This window comes from Notolepis coatsorum (assembly GCF_963971535.1).
Source record: "Notolepis coatsorum genome assembly, chromosome: 3".
NCBI lineage: Eukaryota > Metazoa > Chordata > Actinopteri > Aulopiformes > Paralepididae > Notolepis > Notolepis coatsorum.
The window spans coordinates 179,015,275-179,038,525 of NC_140167.1; the positions used below are offsets into that span (position 1 = coordinate 179,015,275).

At 41.8% G+C, this 23,251-nt stretch overlaps 1 protein-coding gene across 1 annotated transcript in view; it reads right to left on the reverse strand.

Moving 5' to 3' along the window:
- Window positions 1–11,331: 11,331 nt before the first annotated feature.
- LOC311226081 (nebulin-like) overlaps window positions 11,332–23,251 on the reverse strand; it is a gene marked incomplete at its 5' end in the record, with an annotated part of 144,572 nt that continues 132,652 nt past the window's right edge. Inside the window, 5 exon segments of the mRNA XM_084311458.1 lie at window positions 11,332–12,222; window positions 16,857–16,960; window positions 17,217–17,357; window positions 19,311–19,403; window positions 23,002–23,221. Of these exon segments, the coding sequence (XP_084167584.1) occupies window positions 12,049–12,222; window positions 16,857–16,960; window positions 17,217–17,357; window positions 19,311–19,403; window positions 23,002–23,221 (732 nt within the window). The 3' untranslated portion in view covers window positions 11,332–12,048.

The window sequence follows — 23,251 nt, forward strand, 5'->3', positions numbered from 1 at the left end:
TGACAATTCTTAGAAAATCTTCTGTTGCCACGTATCATGGAACTGTTCATATGTACAAGCACACCTTCCCATTAAGTCTAGTTTTTTTTATTCTTAAAAAGCGCATGTGAATGCATTTTCTTAAATTTGTTTATGTTCTGCCAACATATTTTGGCTAAATATGCCTTGTTTTATAAATGTGTATACAGAAACAATTCCGTTGCTTTTGTTGATAATATTCATTGATAACAGTGCTGTAATTTCATTTTCTAATAAATTTGCATGTATCAAGTTCAACAATGTTTTAATGTTTTATTTTGATATTCCACGTAGAAATTACGCGATACATTAAGTGTGGGGTAACCTAAAAAAAAATCCTAAATAAAATGGGGTTGTGGTATACAAAAGTTTGACAACCCCTGGATTACATGCATTTCTATGTGACTGGGGGAGGGGATCTCTAACTTGTGATTGGTGGAGACAGGCCTCTCTATTGGCTCCTAACCTCGTTCCCAGCTTTATCTCGTGAGATAAAGCCTGGTAAAGCACTACGGCCGAAAGTGTGAATCAGGTAGAATGTCCCTCCCCTGAAAGCTGCCTCCGAACGGACCAATCACGACACTGTGTTCATGAAATTCATTCCCCCCAGAAACAACCTCGTTATCGCCGCCTCGTCCAGCCTCATGATACTACATGTACAAAAGGCTGGGAGATTTAGGAGACTGTCCATTTAGACACTTGTTGAAAGTGAACGTTAATTAACTTGAATAATTATTTCGTGTTCATTTTATTAATCATGTAAGATTCAGATTGTTAGAAGTCAATGTTATAAAAGTAAGTGCCCGCAGTTCATCGTATTATATATCAAGTGTACTAGAAATTCTTTGCAATTATGGATTAATAAAGCATCCTCTATGACTTAATTAAAAACTGTAAATATGCCAACATTAGCAGGGTTGCTAGTTTTCAGTTGTAGTCCGTCAGCTAGAAGTTTAAGCCAGACAGAAACAGAAAAATAGAAGGACATTAAAGAGAATATAAAAACTATTTAAACATACTACAATCATTCACTAGGCATTCATGCATCTATAAAAAAAAACTGTATAGGGACAAATCAAAGCCCCTACATGGACAAGCACTGTATAGGCAGGCATACATATACATCAAAAAAGTCAACCAAACGAACAAGATTCTTGTACCGGATCTCCTCTCTGGTAAACAAGAATACCCTCAAGTCAAGTCAAGAGTTTTATTTGTCACGGCATACAAGCATACCCTGAAGACTCTAACAGGAGCACTCATTCAAGGGGTACGACTATGCGTGCACCTCATGGTACCAAAGCACCTCAAAGGCACTAAAAACAAGATTACAAACATCACAAAACAAACTGGTCAGACTACTGCTTGACCTTACTCCTAAAACCCACCTCACCCCTGCCCATTTTGACAACCTAGGATGGCTTAGAGTAGACGACAGTACAGCAACTTGCAATGGGCCTGGTCTACAAGATACACTACACCACTAAGGTACCCATGTACATGTCAAAATACTTTCCCAAAGGTCAGTGAATACCACGACCACAACACCAGAGGGAGCTCCACAAATCATGTTAAACTACTCAAACCTTCTCCAATGTATAGTTTTCTTCCCCCTCAAATGTATATACTCTTCTTATACTCCTTTTGTACACATAAATAGTAACAGTAATGTATATTTGTAGATCTGGTATGTCATAAATGTCTAGATGCAACAGTACTGTCTACCTGTATGTCATATATGTTATGATTAATTGAAAATGGGGGACCCTGATGTAAACGAGACGAAAGTCTTTCTCTGGTCTGCATCCCCATAACAATTGTGTGTATTGAGCTGTACTGTATTGTACCCATTCTGCAATCTGTTAATACAATTTTCAATCAATCAATCAATCAATATCCCTGAAAAGTCAGTTTGATTTAGGAAAAGAAAAACACTAGACAAAAATCAATTAGAAAGCTTATGTATGTACGTACATAATACTTGATTTTACATGCCACACATCAGTGGGTGCAAAGTTATTCCTATTCCTTTTTTATGCTAAAGGATTAATGTGTCAAATGCTCTGCTCTTGCAGTATATTAAGACCTTCTCTGTGCTGGGTCCCTTAAGCATGAGTTATTTACAGAGCCATGAGAATGTCTTGACTGGATCTGACACCACCCTATTTGATGCCAGCCTGATATTGGCCCGATCTGGAGACTGGACAATCTCTACACAGTTGGTCAGTCCCTTGTGCTTGATGGTGTCCTGTCTGGTCCTCTTTGATGCGGTACATAGTAAAATTCGCAGTGTCAAATATGCAGTGTCAAAGTACATTGACTCTTTCAGAGTTATTACAACAGTTTGAGTAAAATGCAGACAGTGTTGGTGAAATATTTCGTAGTTAATTGGCTGGTGTCATCACTACTCTGGGAAGCTCCGCCCATCTCCTTCTCTTCAAAAATCTCCAGGACACGCCATTTTCTCCAGGTCGAAGCAGAGGTAACTCAGGTAAGTTTCTCCCCCTAATCACATATTAATTAATTAATTCGGTAGCTATTGGCTTCCAGCAACTTGCAAGAGGTAATGTTAATGTTGTTAAATACAATGTGGAGGGGTGATTGTGAATTGTATCGTTTGGAAAAAAAAATCGAAAAAAACACGGGGATATTATAAGCTAACATTGGCTTAGTAACGAACATTTGCACGCCATGTTCTGAGGTAAATTTGTCCTACAGTATGAAATCAATTAACAGTTATTTGGCATTTGACCAACATTATTCTTTTGTTAAGTCCACAGATTTCAGCGACAGCCAAGTAAGACCGCACGTGCGCCATTTCACATTGAGGCCTTGAACGTGAGCCTTGCCCTTCGGTGAGTTTTTTCAAATGTGTCTTGCTAGCTAATGTTAATGGGGAAATACCCTTGAATGATATAAGTAATATGTACTATGAAATGGTGTGTTATGAGAGTGAGTGCATTAGAATGCATACAATATGGTTGAAAGAAACACAGGGAAAATGCAAGGAAAAGCCCTGGGGTATGTTACCAAGCTATAGCTAACATTGGTAGTGACGAACATGTGCGCCATGTTCTGAGGTAAATTTGTCCTACAGTATGAAATCAATTAACAGTTATTTGGCATTTGACCAACGTTATTCTTTTGTTAAGTCCACAGATTTCAGCGACAGCCAAGTAAGACTGCACGTGCGCCTTTTCACGTTGAGGCCTTGAACGTGAGCCTTGCCCTTCGGTGAGTTTTTTCAAATGTGTCTTGCTAGCTAATGTTAATGGGGAAATACCCTTGAATGATATAAGTAATATGTACTATGAAATGGTGTGTTATGAGAGTGAGTGCATTAGAATGCATACAATATGGTTGAAAGAAACACAGGGAAAATGCAAGGAAAAGCCCTGGGGTATGTTACCAAGCTATAGCTAACATTGGTAGTGACGAACATGTGCGCCATGTTCTGAGGTAAATTTGTCCTACAGTATAAAATCAATTAACAGTTATTTGGCATTTGACCAACGTTATTCTTTTGTTAAGTCCACAGATTTCAGCGACAGCCAAGTAAGACCGCACGTGCGTCATTTCACATTGAGGCCTTGAACGTGAGCCTTGCCCTTCGGTGAGTTTTTTCAAATGTGTCTTGCTAGCTAATGTTAATGGGGAAATACCCTTGAATGATATAAGTAATATGTACTATGAAATGGTGTGTTATGAGAGTGAGTGCATTAGAATGCATACAATATGGTTGAAAGAAACACAGGGAAAATGCAAGGAAAAGCCCTGGGGTATGTTACCAAGCTATAGCTAACATTGGTAGTGACGAACATGTGCGCCATGTTCTGAGGTAAATTTGTCCTACAGTATGAAATCAATTAACAGTTATTTGGCATTTGACCAACGTTATTCTTTTGTTAAGTCCACAGATTTCAGCGACAGCCAAGTAAGACTGCACGTGCGCCTTTTCACGTTGAGGCCTTGAACGTGAGCCTTGCCCTTCGGTGAGTTTTTTCAAATGTGTCTTGCTAGCTAATGTTAATGGGGAAATACCCTTGAATGATATAAGTAATATGTACTATGAAATGGTGTGTTATGAGAGTGAGTGCATTAGAATGCATACAATATGGTTGAAAGAAACACAGGGAAAATGCAAGGAAAAGCCCTGGGGTATGTTACCAAGCTATAGCTAACATTGGTAGTGACGAACATGTGCGCCATGTTCTGATGTAAATTTGTCCTACAGTATGAAATCAATTAACAGTTATTTGGCATTTGACCAACGTTATTCTTTTGTTAAGTCCACAGATTTCAGCGACAGCCAAGTAAGACTGCACGTGCGCCTTTTCACGTTGAGGCCTTGAACGTGAGCCTTGCCCTTTGGTGAGTTTTTTCAAATGTGTCTTGCTAGCTAATGTTAATGGGGAAATACCCTTGAATGATATAAGTAATCTGTACTATGAAATGGTGTGTTATGAGAGTGAGTGCATTAGAATGCATACAATATGGTTGATTGAGTTTAATGGAAGAAACACAGGGAAAATGCAAGGAAAAGCCCAGCTCTCCTTCTTTTGTCTGTTTGCATCTGTGGGAAATTAGTGTCAGGCTTGAATATTCAGTGACTTTGTACTTATTATTTACCTTATTGGGGACATTGATCTAAGTAAAACATTTAATAATAACTTAACTTAGATCAATGTCCCCAATAAGGTAAATAATAAGTACAAAGTCACTGAATATTCCAGCCTGACACTAATTTCCCACACTTCCCTGTGTTCAAGTTGGTAACTCTCTTGCAGGCTTTCTGCAAGCATGCTGTTGAAAGTACAACTGGGCGATGTCCAAAAGTTTGTTCGGATTACAGAAATAAATCTGATCGAGTTTCTGAGTGCAGGTAAGAAATTGGGATCATTGGGAAATTGTCCTCAATGTGATACTCATGGTTATCCACTGGGAGGATCTATATTTAATGAATAAGTTATTTGTCATGTGAAGCTTACATTCGATTAGATAAGGGACATCTTTATGAGGAAACTGTGTATAATCTTTTTATTTATTTATCCTGTCTCCACGCTAGCCTCATCTGAGCAGTCTGTCTCCACGCTAGCCTCATCTGAGTGGTCCCAACCATCATCCGTGGATTCGTCAGGGTCCCAACCATCATCCCTGGATTTGTCAGGATCACAGGATACTGTCATCATTTCAGAGGACCCTTCACGAAAACGCCATAGGCTGGATACAGAAGCCAAGCAAGTAAGAGTTGACACACATGTAATATGTATGCATCACCCTGTGATTCACAACTCAGAAATGCATGTTTTTTACTGTCAATGTTATGCCCCCATCTTTTCCATTGTACTGGTCGCGTGCCTGTAAGAATATTGTAGCTCACTTGAGATTGGATGGATCTCTCAAATTATCATCTCCACGAGTCAGAAGCATGCTAGACAGACCTCAGATATGGTTAAAACTGATATTAAGGATACTTATCCTTTACCTTAACTTTTAATTGCAGTCTACAGTATATTCCTAACACTGAATAGTTTTTTGTGCCTGTGCTTTTGTGCTTCAAGTTGGTGGAATCCATTCTTCATGAGAAATCTGGTGGAGAACGCATAATAAATGAATACAATCAAACCAAGTCCTTGCACGATGACAACAGAAGGAAAATGGTGAACCTATTGGCAGCTGACTTGACAGAGAAGAATGGGTAATTAGCTCCTTGTTTTTAGTTTGTTCTCAATCTAGCTTTCCGATTAATTTGAAATCTAAATGAAATCCAGGGAATATGACTGAGAAATACATTCTTCTTTAATCTTCCAGTACTTCACCACCCAGACATCTGAAAGAAAAGTATGCCAGAGGAATCGTGACCTTATTCCCCTACCTCAGTGACCCACACTCTAAGAATGGCTATGTGAGTTGCACACAGTAATGGTTGTGGCAATGTTGATACATTTTTAATCCTACCAGAGCATGCTGTTTTTCACTTTTAAATGTGAAGTGTCTGTTTTTAACTTTCACCCTCCAAGGAGCATTATTATGATGGCCAGAGTGGCAGTGGGTACTTGGCCTGGAGGATTAAAACTATTCAGAGAACCGCTGCTAAAGACAAACGATCATCATTTGGAGGTAACACTAATAATGCATATCTTGAGTACAACGAGTTGATTAACAAAACAAGCTGCATTATTGATTACTGTATACAGGGCCGTAGCCAGGGTTTAGAAATTAGGGAGGTCCATTTATTTTTTTGGCCCAGACCGGCCCACTATAATCGGTCGGACACCACCCAGCCAGGGTTTAGAAATTAGGGAGGTAAATTTTTTTTTTATACAAACTTTATTATCTAGAGATCAACTTAAGGTCAGTCACTCACAAAGTCATTTACAGGACGTGGGGGCACTTACAGGTGAGTGGCCTAAAGAGTGCACCAAAGCCCTGTGGTCTCTTATGCATTTATAATTTGGTGAATGGGCTAAATGCATACCAAAATGAGTTATACAACCCAACCTATTCATTCAAAATGCATTATCTATAATAAAAAGTCACCTGTTGTTGGTAAAAAAAAATGTTTACTGAAGTATTAACATATTTCTCCACTTCTTGGCTCACTGAAAGTACACAAAATAAGGACAGACAAAGACAGAGACACAAAAAGATGTACAATTTAAACAATACCATACTGGTAATGAGCAAATATGAGCAATTAATGCATGGAGCTGTTCCATCTTATTTCATTTGATACTAACTACTCAGTTCATACAGATTTCAAGTATCCAAATATCAATGATAAATATTGCATAAGGTTTACACAGTTAATAGATCACCTGTTTTATATTCATGCTCAGAGAGGAGTAATAGTTAGATCTTTATGTGTGATTTATATGGCAATTAAATCAATGGTGTGCTTGTTTGTTTGGGGAGTTTGACCTCTGTGACCTCATAGCTAGCTACGGCCATGACTGTATAAACCTGTACCTGCAGAACTCCATCAATCAGGCCTTTGGTAGATTCTTTTTTTTGTGTTTTTCCCCATATTCTGTAGAATCCTGTGGAGAACCATCTCGTGGAGGAGGACCAACTGCCAGACGAGATTCCCATGTTGTTGCAGAGACTGCCCTGAGCGAAGAGGAGTGCAAGGAAGCGATCTCACTAATGAAACATTCAGCTGATGAGGACACAGTGAAGAACAAGATGAAACTGACATTTGACTATAGGCACAACAAGGTCCTCGACCCCCAGCAGTCAAGCAGCATACTGTCTGACTTTCCACGTTTCCAAGACGTCAAGGGCTTGGTAATTATCTATAGTTAGTAGAAAAGACTCACGCACATCCCAAGTGTAGTCACGGGTGCTAGACTCAAAATAGATCTGTAATGTTGTGGAAAAAAAGTCTGCACACCGTCTGTAGTGTTCCCAAGTTTTAATATACTTGAACACAACGTTTCGGCCTGTGGTAATTATCTGCCATTATTTTGACCATTTTGTGACACTTGAATGATAGACGGTAGATGTATTGTACCTCAACTAGCACCCACTAACTTTGGTTGGCTGTGAAATCCTGAAATTGTCCCCCAATCCCCCCTCTCCAGGTTGAACAGGATTTCGTTCTGATGTTTGGAGAAGGTGTATCAGGCAAGCTTCTGGAAAAGTGGCCGACCACATACAAGAAAAAGATCATCCAACAATGCAGACGGCTTCCATCCACCAGTGAGCTTCAAGAGCTCCTGCTGATAGCTGATCCTCCTGAGGATGACACTGAAGTGGATGCTGACGTTGGTAAGCTGCTTTTGAGCATACCATTCTTGTTGTTTTTCACTGAACTTCTGTGAAAAATGTACGAGGCATTTTGTATTATCAACCAGTCAAAAGTGTCTTCCCATTCACTTGAATGAGTGCATCCAAACTTTTTACTGGTACTGTATATTCATATTTTGAGTGGCAGAGCTTCTTGTGATGAACTGCTGTCTTTTATCTTATTTTGTAAAAATACTGCTAACATTGCAGATGGACTGAATTTTGTTTATGGTCTACATAATTCAAGTGTCTTAACATCCAACTTGTATCGTTACAGGTTGGGACAGTAACCTCTCATTGATTCTACTGCTGTTGCACTTGATCCCACCCTCTGCTCAGGGTCGGAAGAGACCAGGGAAGGCGTCGGCGTCCAACGCGGAGCAGCATCTTGTGATCTTCAAGAAGGTTGGTATTTTCTCCTAATGTATGTACGAATTTATGATTATAATGCTACAATCATGTAATTATTATTATTTTTTTTTTTTATATTCCCCCCCCTCCTTTTTCTCTGTTTTTCTCCCATCCCAATGTTAGTCGTTATGCCAATTCCTAGCCCCTTTCGTGACTGCGATGCAAGCCAGGGGCTCGAATACGCAGTCACTGGCTCCCACGTTACTACCCAGCATTCCATTAGGGTTTCACACACACACACGCGGCAGGGTTTGAAAGCTCGGCGTTGCTATTAAACATTTTAAATATTTTTTATAAACTGGTCAACACTGCTCAAAACGGCTGTATTTCCGTATTTGGCTGCCTGGTGCGCATGCGCTGTGATCACAGCACAGGCGCACCAGGCAGCCAAATACGGAAATACAGCCGTTTTGAGCAGTGTTGACCAGTAAAAAAGAGTAAATTATCAACACAGTACTGTGTAATGTCAACACTTCAGCAGAGTTATTTGACCTCAGTGTTAACTTTTAATAACGCAATGCAGTGTTAATGAGCATTGGAATTCAACTCAATCAGAGTTAATTTGTTATCACATAAAAGTAAATTATCAACACTTCTGAGAATAATATTTACACTCTCAAGTGTGTTATTAAACCTATAGTGTTAAGTTTAAATAACACCATACAGTGTAAGCGAGTGTTAAATTTGTACTCTATTTAGAGTTAATTTAACTCAAAAATTTGGAGCAAGAGTCGATTTAACACTATTCGTAGTTGGACTGTTGGAGTCATATACACTCTGGAATAGTGTTAAATTCGACTCTTTAAGTGTCAATTTGACACTGCGACTTTTACTGTGTAGCAGTGACCGCAAGTACTGGCACAGACTTTGGGAGGATTGAGCGGAGTTCCCCAACCAGTCCGCCTGAATGCCTTCTACAACAGAACTGCGTTTCCGCGTCTCTGATTGGCCAGGTCATTTCTGGTCATGTGACATGTACGCCCAATCGTGGGACCGCAAGTTTCTACACTGGTTAAGCTTAGGCGCTCTTTCGAAGTTGGCTCGGGTAGGTTTCTTTAAAGGGAAAGTACACATAGTTTTAAATCATAAAAATAGTTACAATAAGATAATCAGTGTAAATAATATCATGACTTGTCCATCAAATTATCAGTTTTCGTTTTCATATTTCGTAATCCATAAAGCATTTTCATAATTCAAATAATTGCATGATACAAACTCAAAGATTCAATAACTCAAGAATGGCTCCTACAACTGTACATATTAATATTACAACTCTGTACTTAGATAGATATCTGTTGTATCTTGCTAACCTAATAAGAATCAATATTTAATTTGTTGCCCAGAATAATGGGAATATAATTTGTGTGCATTACTGTGCTTCATAAATAGAGAGCAGGTTTTAAATTACAATGACACCTAGTGGTAATTTAAAATAATTGCATAGTATTATTCACATGAGCATTACTGTACTTATATGTATACTTATTTTTAAAGAAACCACATTCATTGAACACTTCATGGCGAACTTGTACACAATCGATGGGAAAAAAAACGTTGGAACATCAGCAGGACATGTGACAAAATATGTTCTACTGATCATATAAAAGTTGGGCAATACTGTTGTCACCTAACCAGGGGTGTAAAGTACTTGAGTAATTGTACTTCGTTACAATACTTAAGTACTGTTTTGGGGGATTTGTACTTTACTCAAGTATTATTAGGTTTGTATACTTTGTACTTTTACTCCATTACATTTCAGAGAAAAAAAACATACTTTTTACTCCTTACATTTAAAATGCAGACCTACAAAGTACAAAGTACAAATATCAGAGGTCCAACCATTTTAATTAGTATATTTTAATTGTTTATCTGGCCGAACTAACGTTAACGTTATTAATCCTGCGACCGCAGGTAAACAGCCAATCAAATCCCCATCAATGGAAAATGAACCCGCCCATACCCATGCTGATTGGTCCTTGTGCAACACTAGAAAGCAGGGATCTTTGATTAAACACCTGCTATCAAAAGAATAGACAGTCAGATCCACATTATGCTGTGGTTAATATTGTGATATTATTCAGGGTACTCCAGTATTATGTCTTTAATATTGTGATATTATTCAGGGTACTCCAGTATTCTGTCTTTAATATTGTGATATTATTCAGGGTACTCCAGTATTCAGCCTTTAATATTGTGATATTATTCAGGATAATCCAGTATGCTGTGGTTAATATTGTGATATTATTCAGGATACACCATTCTGTTTTTAATATTGTGATATTATTCATGCTGTGATGTGAATGCCGTCCATGTTAGTTTACCTTCAATGGAGAAGTGCATTAAATAATTTTAATGCAAAAAAAGTGTCCTCTGTTCTTTCATTTCAGCATTGTCTATCGCAGAACACATTCCATTGTGGGCAGAGTGTATGCTTGGTTTCATTCCAGCCTTGCCTAAACACCAGCTGATGATTTCACTAATTGGCTCACCTCTTCAACTAACTCACCTGGTGCAATGTGTAGTTAAAATGAAAACTTGGCCCACGATGGAATGAGTTTGAGACCCCTGGTGTATCCCTTTAAAAAAAATTACTTTTACTTTTTAGTACTTAAGTACATTTAAAAGTAGGACTTTTTGACTTTTACTCAAGTGTGTTTTTAGCCAGATACTTTGACTTTTACTTGAGTCAGATTTTGAGACGGTACCCATACTTTCACTTAAGTATAATTTCTGGGTACTTTTTACACCCCTGCACCTAACTTACTAATCAATTATGTGGCATGGGTCAAATCAGATTTGTGTCCAGGCACCAGAGGCATGTCTCAATGGCTTGCATATACACCTTCAGCTGGTGCCTCATTCAAAACAACATAGCTTACATGGATTTCATCTTCAACTTCATAGTAAGATCACTCTCTGTTGAATGACTTCAGCTTTGCATGTTCTAGGATGGTTTTGGAGAACCTGTTGGGAATTCTGAAAGGTATTCTGCAAATGAAAATCTGTTTCATGACTAGACCGTGAATGTGATATAGGCAGAGCTGAAGTTGAGGTAGTACAAGAAGGTCCAATTGAATAAAGAAAGCGCAACACTGCAGAAGCTTGGTGTGCTTTATTTGCTACTAAACATATTTCCTTTATCCTAGACTTGGGTAACTGGAAGAAACAAACACACACAGGCTACTAGTGGTCAGCCTTCAGCAAAGGAGGGAAGACCAAGGCTTGTGTCATATAACTTTTAAAGACTGGTTTGATCATGGAGGAGAAAGATGGTAGATGCCTCCTTCAGGTTTTCTTCTTTTCTTTCATCATGTCTTGTGACGAGTTGCAGTTGATGTCCATTGGTTTCACATTTTCATTACAGGTATAGTTAAAACAGCATATGACCATATCTTTCTTTGTCAAAAAATAGGTTTCATATATATATTAAAGAAGATGGTTTTGCCATTTACAAAAGTGTGGGCTGTTACCTATGGTCGTATTATCGTTTCTTGCAAGACAGGGTCTTGGAATACTTTTAACATTCAACAATATTCTATTATATAGATATGGTATGTATATTCATAAGTATGTATATGTCTTTGTCAGGTTTTTATGTCACATCCACAAGTAACATAGGGAAACACAGGCATACAAAACAGTAGCATGTTAACAGACTCACATAATAGACTCACAATACAATTGCAATACAGTTAGAGCTAAAAGACTAAGAGCTAGACATTGCACCAAGCCTTAGATCCAGCCGCAGGTGGTGGACCAATCATCTTGCCCTGTGGATGCGTCGCGCCCACTCCCGAGGAAGGATGAGGGGAGTGTGGGTGGGCCTTGTCTTTAGACCGCTTCAACGTAGTTGGCAGGCAGCATGCCAGTCTTGCCGCTGCGCTGCACGGTACCGTACATCCATCCCTCATCGATGGACTGCACGTTACCAATGACATCACCCTCCTTGAAGGACACTTCATCGTTGTCGGCTGCGGCGTAGTCATACATGGCACGCACAGTTTTCTGTGGGGTAAGAACCATAGGAGAGAGATAAGTCCCTCGGAGATACAGGAAGACTCTATGAGGGTGGTTCACTGGATAAAGCTTAGGCTGGATTGAGGATTCTGGGCTAAAATCTTTATTCTGGGTTAATGAAAAAAAACGTCATTCAATAGAGGAACCATAAAAACATGAGCTCAATAAGTAAAAACTATTGTTGCTCCACAATGTGATAAACACCGTTCTCAGGAGTCTAGAGCAAATCAAACACAGACACGTCTCTCTTTGTTCCCCTGGCATACTCCATTCTCCACAGCCAGACCACAACAGATCTAATACCACTCACACAGAGCCACACCACACTATCATTGTCAACAATTAACAAGCTCTCATACCTCAGCCCTGGTTTCCATGACAATTACTTTTGTGCTTGGTTGGCACTGTTCAGTTAATTTTGAGAACCTCAGGACAGTATGCGTTGCCTAACTTAGTCCAGGGCCTGAGAGTTCCAGGCCTGTATAATGTGTAGTACTGACCCCAAGCCTGTGTAATGTGTGTGTAGTACTGACCCCAGGCCTGTGTAATGTGTGTGTAGTACTGACCCCAGGCCTGTGTAATGTGTGTGTAGTACTGACCCCAGGCCTGTGTAATGTGTGTGTACTACTGACCCTAGGCCTGTGTAATGTGTGTGTACTACTGACCCTAGGCCTGTGTAATGTGTGTGTACTACTGACCCCAGGCCTGTGTAATGTGTGTGTAGTACTGACCCCAGGCCTGTGTAATGTGTGTGTAGTACTGACCCCAAGCCCCCAGGCCTGTGTAATGTGTGTGTAGTACTGACCCCAGGCCTGTGTAATGTGTGTGTAGTACTGACCCCAGGCCTGTGTAATGTGTGTGTAGTACTGACCCCAGGCCTGTGTAATGTGTGTGTAGTACTGACCCCAGGCCTGTGTAATGTGTGTGTACTACTGACCCCAGGCCTGTGTAATGTGTGTGTACTACTGACCCCAGGCCTGTGTAATGTGTGTGTAGTACTGACCCCAGGCCTGTGTAATGTGTGTGTAGTACTGACCCCAAGCCCCCAGGCCTGTGTAATGTGTGTGTAGTACTGACCCCAGGCCTGTGTAATGTGTGTGTAGTACTGACCCCAGGCCTGTGTAATGTGTGTGTAGTACTGACCCCAGGCCTGTGTAATGTGTGTGTAGTACTGACCCCAGGCCTGTGTAATGTGTGTGTAGTACTGACCCCAGGCCTGTGTAATGTGTGTGTAGTACTGACCCCAGGCCTGTGTAATGTGTGTGTAGTACTGACCCCAGGCCTGTGTAATGTGTGTAGTACTGACCCCAGGCCTGTGTAATGTGTGTGTAGTACTGACCCCAGGCCTGTGTAATGTGTGTGTAGTACTGACCCCAAGCCCCCAGGCCTGTGTAATGTGGGCAGTACTGACCCCAGGCCTGTGTAATGTGTGTGTAGTACTGACCCCAGGGGGGGGGCTTTTTATGCTTTTTGGGTTTTTTTGGTGATCAAATATTGAATATTGAACTATAATAATCAGTGCAGGAGCTCACTTATCCTTGAAAGACACTTTTATCACTGACTTAAAAGGCCCATACATCTCCATAAATGTTCAGGGGGGAGGGAATAAGTGCTTACCCTACAGACCCCAAGAAGTGCTGTATTTTCTGTATTGTTTAATATAAATGCATTTTTTTATTCCAATCCCGATTTGTATTTGAGATTCCCAAATCCCATCGGACTTGACTTCTTCGTGTCCCTCAATGAGTGTAATACCAGCATTCAACAGCGGTTTCTATCATCATCATCATCATCACCACCCACGCTATGCATAAAATATATAGGTCCGCGGAGAGGCACGGTGAGGAGGCCGTGCAAACTGCAATGGAATATGGGGCATCTCTCTCTCTTTACCTAATATTTTGATTCTATCCTGACATTTTTCAGTTGGAAGGGCAGTCTACTGTATATGCGTAACGGCAAAAAAAATGCATTTTTTTCTTTTTCAAAAAGGGCACTTTTTTTTATGAGGCTCAAAAAGGCAGGTGCTCAAGCACCCCTTGTGCTCTATGTGTGCACGTGCCTGGTGTAGTACTGACCACAGGCCTGTGTAGTGTTGGCAGTACTGACCCCAGGCCTGTGTAATGTGTGTGTAGTACTGACCCCAGGCCTGTGTAATGTGTGTGTAGTACTGACCCCAGGCCTGTGTAATGTGTGTGTAGTACTGACCCCAAGCCTGTGTAATGTGTGTGTAGTACTGACCCCAGGCCTGTGTAATGTGTGTGTAGTACTGACCCCAAGCCTGTGTAATGTGTGTGTAGTACTGACCCCAAGCCTGTGTAATGTGTGTGTAGTACTGACCCCAGGCCTGTGTAATGTGTGTGTAGTACTGACCCCAGGCCTGTGTAATGTGTGTGTAGTACTGACCCCAAGCCTGTGTAATGTGTGTGTAGTACTGACCCCAGGCCTGTGTAATGTGTGTGTAGTACTGACCCCAGGCCTGTGTAATGTGTGTGTAGTACTGACCCCAGGCCTGTGTAATGTGTGTGGTACTGACCCCAAGCCTGTGTAATGTGTGTAGTACTGACCCCAGGCCTGTGTAATGTGTGTGTAGTACTGACCCCAGGCCTGTGTAATGTGTGTAGTACTGACCCCAAGCCTGTGTAATGTGTGTAGTACTGACCCCAGGCCTGTGTAATGTGTGTGTAGTACTGACCCCAGGCCTGTGTAATGTGTGTGTAGTACTGACCCCAAGCCTGTGTAATGTGTGTACTACTGACCCCAGGCCTGTGTAATGTGTGTGTAGTACTGACCCCAGGCCTGTGTAATGTGTGTGTAGTACTGACCCCAGGCCTGTGTAATGTGTGTGTAGTACTGACCCCAAGCCTGTGTAATGTGTGTGTAGTACTGACCCCAGGCCTGTGTAATGTGTGTGTAGTACTGACCCCAGGCCTGTGTAATGTGTGTGTAGTACTGACCCCAGGCCTGTGTAATGTGTGTGTAGTACTGACCCCAAGCCTGTGTAATGTGTGTGTAGTACTGACCCCAGGCCTGTGTAATGTGTGTGTAGTACTGACCCCAGGCCTGTGTAATGTGTGTGTAGTACTGACCCCAGGCCTGTGTAATGTGTGTGTAGTACTGACCCCAGGCCTGTGTAATGTGTGTGTAGTACTGACCCCAAGCCTGTGTAATGTGTGTGTAGTACTGACCCCAGGCCTGTGTAATGTGTGTGTAGTACTGACCCCAAGCCTGTGTAATGTGTGTAGTACTGACCCCAAGCCTGTGTAATGTGTGTGTAGTACTGACCCCAGGCCTGTGTAATGTGTGTGTAGTACTGACCCCAGGCCTGTGTAATGTGTGTAGTACTGACCCCAGGCCTGTGTAATGTGTGTGTAGTACTGACCCCAGGCCTGTGTAATGTGTGTGTAGTACTGACCCCAGGCCTGTGTAATGTGTGTGTAGTACTGACCCCAGGCCTGTGTAATGTGTGTGTAGTACTGACCCCAGGCCTGTGTAATGTGTGTAGTACTGACCCCAGGCCTGTGTAATGTGTGTGTAGTACTGACCCCAGGCCTGTGTAATGTGTGTAGTACTGACCCCAGGCCTGTGTAATGTGTGTGTAGTACTGACCCCAAGCCTGTGTAATGTGTGTGTAGTACTGACCCCAGGCCTGTGTAATGTGTGTGTAGTACTGACCCCAGGCCTGTGTAATGTGTGTGTAGTACTGACCCCAGGCCTGTGTAATGTGTGTGTAGTACTGACCCCAGGCCTGTGTAATGTGTGTGTAGTACTGACCCCAGGCCTGTGTAATGTGTGTGTAGTACTGACCCCAGGCCTGTGTAATGTGTGTGTAGTACTGACCCCAGGCCTGTGTAATGTGTGTGTACTACTGACCCCAGGCCTGTGTAATGTGTGTGTAATACTGACCCCAGGCCTGTGTAATGTGTGTGTAGTACTGACCCCAGGCCTGTGTAATGTGTGTGTAGTACTGACCCCAGGCCTGTGTAATGTGTGTGTAGTACTGACCCCAAGCCTGTGTAATGTGTGTGTAGTACTGACCCCAGGCCTGTATAATGTGTGTAGTACTGACCCCAGGCCTGTGTAATGTGTGTGTAGTACTGACCCCAGGCCTGTGTAATGTGTGTAGTACTGACCCCAGGCCTGTGTAATGTGTGTAGTACTGACCCCAAGCCTGTGTAATGTGTGTGTACTACTGACCCCAGGCCTGTGTAATCTGTGTGTAGTACTGACCCCAAGCCTGTGTAATGTGTGTGTAGTACTGACCCCAAGCCTGTGTAATGTGTGTAGTACTGACCCCAAGCCTGTGTAATGTGTGTGTAGTACTGACCCCAGGCCTGTGTAATGTGTGTAGTACTGACCCCAGGCCTGTGTAATGTGTGTGTAGTACTGACCCCAGGCCTGTGTAATGTGTGTGTAGTACTGACCCCAGGCCTGTGTAATGTGTGTGTAGTACTGACCCCAGGCCTGTGTAATGTGTGTGTAGTACTGACCCCAGGCCTGTGTAATGTGTGTGTAGTACTGACCCCAGGCCTGTGTAATGTGTGTGTAGTACTGACCCCAGGCCTGTGTAATGTGTGTGTAGTACTGACCCCAAGCCTGTGTAATGTGTGTGTAGTACTCACCCCAGTGGTGGAGGGGTGGGAGGGGACGGAGGAGACAGTGGTCTGCTGGGTGGCCACTGATGATGACCTCTGCTGCAGCTCCACAGTCTTAGTTTGGTGGTAGCCTACAGACAGGAGAAATCACACACAACCACTGTTAGTCAAGGCAAGGCAAGAGGATATGTTGACATATGGAATACATGTTGTTTTCTTTATTTATCCAAAGAGTCACACTCACAGTTTCACACATTTAACACCAGGGAGGCTAATGCAAGGCAAGGACATGACCCATAGTGTATGACTGCATGTATGCTATTTCTGTATCACTAAATATCATATGAACTATATATAACATGTGTTGCATCCATGATGAGGCCTTACCCATAGTAGAGGCACCGTAGCCATTGCTATAGAGGGACATGTGGTGGTCAACGTCCTGGGACACCTCAGACTTCTCATCACCCAGACCGCTCATGGCACTGGTAGAGCGGGAGTGCTCCTTGCTACGCCGCTGTGCTTGGACTGGCATGACAACATCAAAGGGACAATATTAAATGTAGAATCAATATACGGTAGGTTTTCTTGGTCTTTTCCAATCTTGGGGTTGGGGATGCCTGATATGAAAATTGGGTCCCTAGAAAAGTCCTAATCAAGCATGTTAGATTGCAGTCGGATTAGCCTGTCGTGGATTGTTATCAGCCTCCATCTCCTCTCCCGTGATGTGTCTGCGTTGTGTTGATTTATTTCACGGAAGCAATAGTTTGGTGGAATTCTGTCCTCCCACGCGCTGGCTAAAACACTGTTTCTCTCCCCTGTATGCATCCAAAATGACGTACGTTGAAAGTCCAGGTTGTATCAGAAAAGGATGGTTTATTTACATAAACAAAAGTCTCGTACAGAATGAAACAAATTGAAAGTCTTTAAAAAGGTTAAGAAACTAAATTACTAAATTCTATCTCTCTCTTGGTTGTTGCTCGCTAGCTCGCATCCTCGTGGCTTCCCTTCCCCCTCCCCATCAGGAGGAGGAGGAGGCCTGGTGTGGTCGGTCTCGCTATCCAAACTGGTCCTAATAAGCGATCTACCACTGTCTTTCTGTAATTTGTTATCATACCCGTCTCATCATCTCTAGAAGACCCGCACCACTATTTTTCTCTCCTGTGTTACTATCTATTGTTGTGACTTCGCTATCTCTCACAGCCACAGGCCTGAGCTCATACAGAAATGGAGTGAAATGTGTCTGTCTAATACAGATTTAGTCTAAAAGACTAAACACCACTTTGCCAGAATTAAAAGGTGTTTACCTACATACTTTGTTATAACCATATGAAAACGAGTCATATCTTCCAAGCTAAAATGACTACGAACACATTATGAAATGTAAAATTAATGCTAACCACTGACAAGCTCACAATAGCAGCATGACTTCTTATTTCTATCTGAGGAATGTAATGTATGTACAGTATGTAAGGGTTTCTTTTTACAAGGACAGACACAACCAGAATTACAATGACTGTTGTATCACAGTGTTTTAGCTAATGTTAGCTACTTTTCGATACCTGTCCTTGGAGCAGGTTGGTACATATCCATGCAGGTTAGGTGCCTTTGCTCAGGGGCACTTTTGGCATTATTGGCACCAGGGATCGAACCAGCAACACTTTGTTTACAAGGGAACCTCCCTAACCAGCAACACTTTGTTTTAGGGGTGTAACGGTACACAAAAACCACGGTTCGGTACGCACCTCGGTTTTGAAGTCACGGTTCGGTACAGGTTTTCGGTACAGTGGGGGAAAGTTTGGCTTTCCATGTTCCACTCAGGGGTGATGTACTGTGCAGTAACTAATTGTACTTGTAGGGCTGTCAACAAATATTCTATATTGAAATGAATAATCGACTTGTAAAAAAAAAAATAATAATAATAATAATTATATTAGATTGTGAAAAAAACAGCCCCCGGTGGGCGGTCGTTAGTGGTTAACATACCGTTGTATTCGTTCAGGTACACAGCCGTTCGGTACGGTACTGTACACACCGCACCGGTTCGGTACGGATACGTGTACCTTTACACCCCTACTTTGTTTACAAGACAACCTCCCTAACCAGCAACACTTTGTTTACAAGACAACCGCGCTAACCAGCAACCCTTTGTTTATAAGGCAACCTCCCTAACCAGCAACACTTTGTCTACCAGGTTGCCTCCCTAACCAGCAACATTTTGTTTATAAGGCCTCTCTACCCAGCCTTGTCATACAGTATGCTGGGGTCACAGCATCTTTCTAACGTGAATGTGGGGTCGCCTACCAAAAAAGGCTGGGAACCCCTGCAATACATTATCTGAAGGTTATTAAGTCTATTACAATTTTGTTTTGTTTTCATGATGTGGATAAATGGTTTTCCAGTATTCATTGTTCAGGCCTAGAGTGGAGTAGATGTTATTTCCAGTGTGTGTGGTGTTCTACAGTATGTACTGTATCTCACCTGTCATCATGTGCAGACTCCTGGATTGGATGTTGTCCTCAGCAGGATCATAGTCAAACACAGAGCCGGGGTTGGTGCGCCACACACGCAGATCTGAGGACACACCAAGAGCTTGTTACTACAAGACTACAATTCAGAGATGCCGTCTCCCATATCACAGATTCAAGTGAGGTGTGTGAAGGAGGGACTCCTTCATGGGGCTCCAACATACACCCATGTTTTATTGTAAATTGTTTGAGCAAGTTTGTAGGCTATGTCTGGTTAGTCTATATTTCACTATTCATGTCACAATAATCCAGCGCTACATTAATTTCAAACCATAAACCAGTAACTGGACATGTCTTGTTTGTCAGGAGTTCATTGATGCAGGTGTTCTTGATTAGTTGATCTTGATTTAAAATAACATGTGTTCATGGTGAGAGTTCTTTGTGCATAGTACCTGCCAAGGGAAGTGTTTATAACTTGCTTTTTATGGACATTAAAGACTATATTTTTGTAGGAATGCTTCTCATGGTGTTTTAAAGCATATTACATATTTAAGTACTGTTACTTAAAGGGGACATGCATTATAAATGTCTTTTTTCTGTGTTTAGCATGGTTTTATAGTAATACAGGTTAGTATCAATGGGTCTGTGTCTCTAATTACCATATTGACTCATCAGTCTAGTCTCGAGTTCACGAGATCCTCCCTCACTCAACTAAACTGTTCTGATTTGACGGTTTCCGTGACGTTAATATAGCATTGATTTGCATAGCTCCGCCCCTGGTTGTACTCACCTCCACCGCCCACATCAACCATTATAGTGCATTGCCCCACAGTGAAGAGTTTTTGGCACAAGGTCATTTTAAGACTATCCTCTATTCTCAATGTTAAAATACCCTTATGTCCAAGAGTCTGCCTCTTGGGCATAGGGGTAGTTGGTATACAATCAGCACTTACGCAACGCATCATTACACTAACACATACTGTATGTCAGTTAAGCGTACAATCATGATGAACTGGAAGATCCAAAAGCCTAATTGTTTCTGCATGGACACCTGGATGAGAGATTTCATGGACCTATTGACAATGGAACGAGCAGCTTCAACGCTCGCTGAACATGACCATGGAGAGGACGGTCCCTGGATCTATATAAGGACATATTTGGAGAATAGTTATGACTGAAAGCAGAAGTGTTTGATCTGCAACCCCCCCCCCCCCCCCCCCCCCCCATTTTGTTAGTGTGTTTTGTCTGTATTGTACTGTTTGTGAGTTTTGTTTTGTCTGTATTGTACTGTATTGTATTGTTTATTGTTTGTGAGTTTAGTTGTATTTGTATTGTACTGTTTGTGAGTTTAGTTTTGTCTGTATTGTACTGTATTTATGTTGAGCTGTTTTGTGTTTCAAACTATTAATAAAAAAAATTAAAAAAATCATTATAGTGCAGAGACCGCATTGTAACCTGACACTTCCTCAAACAGGGTTTGACAGGCAGAGAACGAGCGAGAGGTAGAGAGCGAAGGAGAGATAGAGAGAGAGGGACGGCGGGAGGGACTGCAAAAGTGTGTGTAAATGTGTGTGCGCCATCTCTCTCCCTCGTCGGGGACACACACACAAACTTGACTGCGTGTGTGTCTGGGACGTAGGCATAGTGTAACCCGACACTTCCTCAAACAGGGTTTGACAGGCAGAGAACGAGCAAGGAGAGAGAGAGAGAGAGAGAGAGAGAGAGAGAGAGAGAGAGAGAGAGAGAGAGAGAGAGAGAGACGGCGGGAGGGACTGCAGAAGTGTGTGTAAATGTGTGTGCGCCATCTCTCTCCCTCATCGGGGACACACACATACACAAACTTGACTGCGTGTGTGTCGGGGACGCATCTCCTCTCTCTCTCTCCCTCGTCGGAGCATTACACACAAACTTGACTGTGTGTGTGTCGGGGACGCATCTCTCCTCTCTCTCTCTCTCTCTCCCCCTCTCTCTCTCTCTCTCTCTCTCTCTCTCACTCTCTCACTCTCTCTCGTATGTATCACGCTGTGTGGGTGACTGTCACTGAAAGCGCTTATGGGCGGAGCCCATCCAATAACAGGCTGAAATCCTGAGGCTGGAAAATGATGCTTTTGAGTACTCTATTATAAATATAAAACAATGATTATTTTTTTTAAATAAACCTTACAGATGTCTTCCATAGACTCCCAGGAATTGTGTAAAGTTGCCCAAATAGTGCAAGGAATAGCAATGCATGTCCCCTTTAAAGGTACAATCTGTAATGCTGTCAAACAGCGACCTCTAGGAAAAAGAGCCCCTCTTGTTATTGTGCATTGTTAATCTTTTTTGTTTTCTATAATATAGAGAATATAGATATAGCCCTGCAAACACCGCCACGCATCCCTATCTCTTAGAGCGGTGGCGCTGTAGGAACAAAGATGGCTAGACCCGCCGGCGCTGAAAGAGTTAAAGAGTTAAATATAACTGTTTTTTTAAACCTGGACCCTGTGTGTGGGGTCTAAATGAATAATGGAGACAAAATGTTTTGTAATTGGTCCAGTATTGAGTGAGCAGCAAAACGGGCTGCAATGTAATCACACAGGGCAAACATCAAAGTATGTCCACTAAAAGAGCTTTTATTTTTGCCACTTTTCTTGTCTCTATTATTCATTTAGACCCCACACAATGGAAAAATAGGGTCCAGGTTTAAAAAATAATAGTTATCCTTTAATTTAGTTTGACCTAAAAAATCAAATCTACTCAATCACATTCTCTTTGCTCTCACTTCACCGTCCACTCAATCTGTCTATGACTAGAGTACCTAATTTATTATTTCCCAGCACTTAAAAGTGCAAAACATTGTGTATTTGAATGTATATATACAGTATATCCATATGTTTGCCAAATTGATATTTCATCTTGTAAAATGGGTAGCTAAAATCAAGCAATCTGATTAGTTCATAGCCATGGTATAATGAGCATATACCCACAGCTATGATTCAAATTCCTTTTCACAAGTCAGTATCACTTTGTGTCTGAGGACTGGGACTGACGCATGCCCAGTTAAAAGGAGGAATCCTCTTGGTGCTAAAATTGGGGAAGCCCTCACATCACGACACACAATATGCCCATATATGGACCAAGATAGGCTCAAAAGGTCCGTAATAGCGTAATCTGAATCAGACGGATAAAGCGATGATTTTATCCAGATTATATGATTATTGCCACCTCCACTAAATGTATTAATCTAGCTACTAACTGGGGAGACTGATTAATTACAGATAAAGGAATATAACAAGATGATCGGTTACAATAGTTAATCTCACGTTGAACAGGGATTCCCAGTTAAACTGGACATACGTTAACGAATGAAAAACGTCTATGAAAAAAAGTTGTATATGTTGCATAGCAAACACCTTGCAGTACAGGCAGCCAGGAGGGCCTATTTTATTTTATTATTATTTACTAATAAAAACTATTTAAATTGAAGTGTGTCTTACTTTCATATTGCCAAAGCCTACTTGGTAACCGTTTTATAAAAGCAATAGCTCACTTCAGGCCGTGGCATAATATGTTATTATGGTTATTATATCACAGCTAAGGGGCTGTCAAACAACGCCCCTTGACTGTGATAAAATAACCATATACCATGGCCCGTCATGAGCTATTGCTTAATTAACCACTGTGTGTATAGACTGTGTACTACTGTGTGATCGATGTGATTATACCAGTGATGGTCTCCTGGTCGTGCTCTACGGCACGCCTCCTCTCCATCTCCACCACGCGTCTCTGGATGCCGTGGTAGTTGATGCCGCTGGTCTCCTCTGTGCTCTTGGCACGCTCGATCACTGGGTCAGAGGCAGTGGTAGTGAAGCTACCCTTGGGAGTGAAGCTGCCCTTGGGAGTGAAGCTACCCTTGCTCTTCTCAAAGTCCTGGTGGTATCTCACCTGGTGTACAAGGCACAGATGAATGGTTGA